Below are 6,132 nucleotides of genomic sequence, written 5' to 3'. Positions count from 1 at the left end.
ACACACACACACACACACACACACTGCAGTAATTAGAGACACGTTGTGCCTTGAACCACAGCAGCTGCTCAGCACAAACACCACTAATTGCAGCTCTGCTGGTATTTTTAGAGTCGCTCCCTCCACAGCAGTATTTTCATCTGTCTTCCAACCGTTTGCCTCTTTTATTTCTTTCTCTCGGCGTGTTTCAGTGGGGCCGTTAATTCTAACCAGCTGCGTCTTTATATTACATATGTGTAGGAACACACACCCATGCTGGTTTGATTCAACTTACATGAACTACACACATTGATTAGATTAGTCACAAAACAGAAACTTGATGAAGCGTTCAGTCGCTGCAGAGGATCAGCTTTATGGAACAAGACATTCAAGCAAGTGGTGTAAAGTAACTAACTACATTTACTCAAGTACAATTTTGAGGAACTTGTACTTTACTCGTGTGTTTCAACTTTATACTTCTACTCCACTGCATTCTGGAATCCAGTATTGTACTTTTTGCTAAACTATATTTATCTGACTGCTTTTGTTACTTTGCAGATGCAAAATATTAATAGAAAATACAAATCATCCAATTAAGTGTGATATGTTATAACAGATTAAGCTACCCACCAGTATATATAAAGTAATTTAAATAAGCTCCACCTTTACCAACTGCAACATTCAAGTTATGTGCACATTAACGCATCAATAATTATAACCCAGCGATATTAAATATCTATATAAATCATAAATTGGCCATTCTGCATGAGGAGTACTTTTTCTCTTTCATACTAAAATCATATTTTTATTTGACTAAGGTTTTGAATGGAGGACTTGTAACAGAGTATCTTTACACCGTGGTATTGCTACTTTTACTTTATTTCGTAAAATATCTGCATAACCGCTGCATGCGAGTGAGAAAACTGCAATATATTGAATGACGATAATTCTATATGCAAATATAACACCAAAGCTTCATCATATGAAGGGAAACACTGGCGAGCGCTGCAGGTCTCCATTAAAGGCATCAGTAGAGTCACCTTTGTTTACAACATGGTGGCGGTTTGGATAATGAAACGCTGAGGTTTTTTGCAGTGCTGACTGATAAATTTAAGGGTGCATTTTCTTCTCCAAAACAGAGAATTTCATATAAAGAAACCCTTCATTTGACCCAGAGCACAGAGAGGAGACGCTTCCCACGGTGAACTGGGTGCAGATCAGCGATTCCATCCCAGAGGAGCTGGAGGAAGGAAGCCATGGAGAAGAGGATGTTTAGTTGTTGCTTTGACAGATAGGCATCAGTGAAGCACAAACACTCACACAGGGTCTGGGTGGGAATGTTTAACAGTATTATTTACAGAAGCAAATCATTATATTCACTGTCAATCTGCTGTTGAATGATTGTCGAAAAAATATTAACTTCACTTTCATATATACGACTAGAAAAAGGGAAATTCTTACATTTTAGAAGCTGGCACCAGATCAAATGTGGCGTTTTGGGTTTTCTTGCTTGAAAAATTATTTGAAACAATTAAATCAGTCAAAATGGTTGTCGAGGACAAACTGATTAATCAACGACTAGATTTGTGTCTGTATGAATGTATGAAGAGGTAATTCATTCAGAGTTGAATCGATTCCCTGCTTGGAAGTATTACTCACTGAATGTGGACAATTTAACCAAATGTAGACTCAGTTACTCACTCTTAATAAGCACTATTATGCAATGTGAAATGGTTAAGGACCATTATGTTGTAATCTTTAGTCATGTTTCTGAGAGAGCGTGTACCTTCTCATTTGACTGGTAAACAGGAAGAACCCTCTCCAGGGGGAGATCTCATTTGTTTCCGGTTATGTTTACTAATCAGAGTTTGTACTTTTATCGTCCTCCATCAATCATCGTACCGGAGGTCTTCTCAGTCCTGGAGCAATTTACGGATGCTCAGCCCAGTTGGGCTGCAGCAGCAGTGGAGCGATGCTGGTGGATTTAGGAATACTGGGTTGAAATGGAAACCTACCAATATAGATCAGCCATACTGACTTTGGTTTTAATCCTCTCTGTGGGGAAGAAACTAAAACGGTAGCGGTGACACGTTAGTGTCATCAGGTTCATGCATCCTCTCAGTGTTTACATCTTGTATTCAAAAACTGCTCAATCATTCAATACTGATGATAAAGATGTTTCACATTTGTGGAAATACATTCATCCACTTACCTGCTGCAAATGAAGAAGGTTGATACCACTCCGTCTGTCCGTTAAATATAAAGCCACAGCCAGCAGCTTAGCTTAGCATAAAGAATGAAAACGGGGAAACAGCTAGCCTGGCTCTGTCCAATGACAACTAAATCTGCCTACCAGCATTGCTAAAGCAAGACAATTAGTGAATAGACTTTTTATATCTGCTCCATTTAATCTGTGCAGAAACAAATCCAGCATACCCCCTCTAAAATACAAAGTGTTATTTTTGTACTAATTAATCCAATGAGATATAATGTTCATTAGAGAGATGCCATTTTGTTACCTCTAAACAAAGCCAGGCTAGCCGTTTCCAGTATTTATGCTAAGCTAAACTAGCCGCCTGCTGGCTCCAGCTTCATATTGAACGTACAGATATGAGAGCGCAATGTTTTCATCTCAAGTCCGCCGCAAGAAAATATAAAGTCAAACTTTGCCTTGAGGACATCCCTGCATATTGGAGCTAATTTTAACAACCGAACTTTATAGATGTTACTAGTATATCATTTTAGAAACTCATAATTTCTGTGTTAAATCCTAATCTGAAAGAAACTAGTAAATACAGCTGTCAGACAAATGTAGTGGGATAAAAAGTACATTTAATGGAGTAGAAGCATAGTAGCTCAATATGGAAGTACTCAAGGAATGTACAAGTACCTGTACATTACTTGAGAAAATGCACTTAGTTACTGTCCATCACCATTGATATTTAGACAGACCGTCATGAGGTTAATGACTTAAGTAAAATAATATTTCCCATTGTAAGTCTATGGGAAAAGTTTTTTGGGCCCCATGGCATCACATGACAGACCCTGAAATTGTAATTCCATAGTTTGGCCACTATGTGCCATCTGCTTCAAAGCCTGTACACAGTCTATGTTCAGAGCCCAGTGCGCTTCCTGAAATCTCGGTTCAAACTGCATCACTTCCTGTGTTTCTCTTTCCCCAGGGGTCATATACCCGACCACAGGTGTAAAGCAGTTCACTCACCCAGGTTGACGAAGCTCATCACTGTGTCGGCCTCGCTGACCACCGTGCCCAGCGGTGGAGTGTACGTGCCGAGCGTGGGCAGGACCGCGTGGCTGACCTGAGCCAACCTCTCCGCCCCTCCAAACTTTCCCATCCCGGGCCCGTTTACAATGATCTCATTCCCTTCCTCCTCCCCCCCATCAGCAGCCATGGCGTGGTACAGGTCCAGCATGAAGAGCGGTGCGGAGGAGGGCGGCCGTAGCGGCTGGTGCGGTCTGGGTCGCCCCGGCAGGCCCAAGATGGACAGGATCTCCTTCTGCATCTCCTTCTTCTCGCGGCCGCTGAGCCGTCTGAAACTGGAGGGGACCAGGGCCTCGGCCTGCTGGCTCCACAGGGAGAGACAGAGGAGCAGCAGCAGGGGCAGCAGGAGCAGGGTCCTGGGGTGGAGGAGAGGCCCGTGGGGCCTGGAGGTGGATGTAGTGCGGAGGACTCTGCTCCTGCTTTTGCGCTGCTGTTTCATCTCGCTGCAGAGACAAGAGAAGCTGTGGGACGCGTCCATGGCTGAGGTTTGCCTCGTTTCTTCTTCTCTGCTGACAAATCAAGATTTGTCTAATCTCACAAATAATCAGCTTTTTTCTCGACAGTTTATCTTCGCTCCAGTGTTTCCAGACTGACAACCACAGTGTTCTCTACTCACTCCAGTTGGTCCTGTCTGTGTCAGACAGATGCTGATCTACGCCTGGTGTGTTTAGAGGAGAGCTGGCTCTGGAACAGGACGTGTTTACCGCCTTAAACTGCCTCTGTTTATCTCTCCCTCCCCTCTTTGCCTTCCTCTCTCCCTCCTCTACCTTCTCTAATCTTGACGAAAAAAAAAAAAGACTCCTCAACCTCTGATCCTCTTCTCCCTTCACCTCTCAGTCGTGCAGCAGAAGAAACAGAGATAATGAGAGTGAGGGCATAATTACAAGCCTTTCCAATGTGTTTTGAATACAGACAAACTATGCCCCTGTGGAAGATCCGTCTGAGCTTTTGAAGTTGTGAACTCGGGGGATGGAAAGCAATTTGGGTGATGAGCAGGTGCCCCAGATTGGAGTGAAATCGGAGCGCCGTGTCATCGGGTTTCCTCCCGATCCTCCATGACCTCACAAGGAAAATGAAGTTCACACCTGCAGTGAGTCAATGCTCAACGAGATACCCCGTGAGAACCCGCCCCTGTGGAGCAGTCACTGCTGGAAGCTTTTATCCAGTCATCTTTGAGTGCTTAATCATCCATTCCAGAGACCGCACCCCACCCACACATCTCTGAGGCTCCAGATGTCTTTCCTAATCCAATTTAAGAAAACGGTAACTCCAGAAAATTGTTCCCCGATTGTAAGTCCTTGGGTTTTTTCAAACGTGTGGCAGCTCTAGTGCATCTAAAAGCAGAGCTGTGCAGCAGTGAGAGTGTCCTGTGTGGAGCTCAGAGAGGGTAACAGTTGTTCATAACCGGGAGGGAGTTTCCCTCCCAGCCTCCGCCTCTCGCCCTCTTTCAAGTCTTTAAACTTGCATCCCATCATCACCCCTCCCAGTGGTCTCTTTGGGAGACCTCATCTCTCTCTCTCTCTCTCTCTCTCACCTCTTTTTCACCTCTTTTTCATCTTCTTATGACTGCTTCCTTTCATAGCTACTCAACATCGAGTCTCAGGCGGCTCGGCGGGATGTATGTCAAGTGGCCCGATGTCCCGTTAGAATAGCAGCGATTCTCTGCTGCTGACAACTAAGCTTAACGGACTCAAAGCCAAAAGTGGATTCAGTTTCTCGGATATCAAACTCTGTGGCACCAAAACAAAAGGCAGTAACAAGTTCAGACAAGTCAAAAATAGAACCGATTGCATTAATAAATAATACTGTTAAATCATTTAAATGAGTCTAAAAATAAACAAATAATTACTTATTTCCTGTAACCTGCAGTAAGTTAGTAAAACAAAGTTGTTTCATTTGTATTTTACTTCTCATCTTATTTTTCCAACTCCTTTTCTTCCTATATTTGGTACCTTGGGACACTTAATGCCCAGAGCTACGCTAAAGCTAACTATCGTCGAAGAAATGTTAGCTTGTTGATAATACTTAAAAGGTTGCTTTTTACATTGTGATCAAGAAGACATTAAATAATTAGATCTAAAAAAAATGTTGAAGTTGACACCATGAAGCCAAAACTTATTTCAAAACAAACATGTCAACATTTGGATGTTAGGAATTAAATTTTTAAAAAGAAAATCCTATCAAAACATACATGAGAGCAACTAAATATTAAAGTAACTTCACATTATATCACTATGGCGTGCATAGCGCCAGGTACGGTGTAATTAGCATTAACCAGCTAACATTTTTTTGTGTAAGTTTGCCAACTAAAACCTCAATTGTCAGTCAAATTTTGTTATTGACGTATTTACTTAGATTTAGTAATAGTGACTTGTCTGATAAACGTTTACTACCTTTTCTGTTTGTACAATAGTACAATTTAGGCTACTTTCTTTACTTGAGTATTTTTCATTTAATGCTACTTACTCTACTATATAGCAGTGGTGGGCCGTCAGGGCCAGCAAGGCCTTCTCTGCTGGCCTAGACAGAACCACAAAGTTATAGCTATTTTATAATTTAATTATTTTTCATAAATACACTACATGTATTATACATTTTTTCCCCATAAGCTTATTTTCTCATTGCACAGCTACTGTCTTCCTCTGTTGCCCTTCTTCCAGCACAGCTTGTTTTAAGTTGAGCTTTTATCCAATCAGATTCCTCCCCTATGCTGTCGCTAGGTAAATAAATATGCTCGAGGCCTGCAGACTCACAAGTGAATCCCTTTGCAGTTTAAGTGAATGGGGACGATATTGTTGATCATCATAGTCTTCAACTAATCAGATCTTTAGTTTGACATGTTGGGCGTATTCTTTGATGTGTCAGAGCTT

The 6,132-nt window shown here is 41.9% G+C and overlaps 1 protein-coding gene across 1 annotated transcript; it reads right to left on the bottom strand.

Moving 5' to 3' along the window:
* Positions 1–3,194: 3,194 nt before the first annotated feature.
* Positions 3,195–5,745, bottom strand: LOC116396560 (bone morphogenetic protein 5-like). The gene has a single exon (XM_031871230.1). The coding sequence runs from the start codon at positions 3,738–3,740 to the stop codon at positions 3,195–3,197; it is 546 nt and encodes a 181-aa protein (XP_031727090.1). The 5' UTR covers positions 3,741–5,745.
* Between the last annotated feature and the right edge of the window lie 387 nt (positions 5,746–6,132).

The sequence above is a fragment of the Anarrhichthys ocellatus genome, unplaced genomic scaffold (genome assembly GCF_004355925.1).
Source record: "Anarrhichthys ocellatus isolate YVR2014 unplaced genomic scaffold, GSC_Weel_1.0 scaffold57, whole genome shotgun sequence".
NCBI lineage: Eukaryota > Metazoa > Chordata > Actinopteri > Perciformes > Anarhichadidae > Anarrhichthys > Anarrhichthys ocellatus.
Note: the sequence above shows the minus strand (reverse complement) of the source record. Positions and strands in the feature narration are given on the sequence as shown.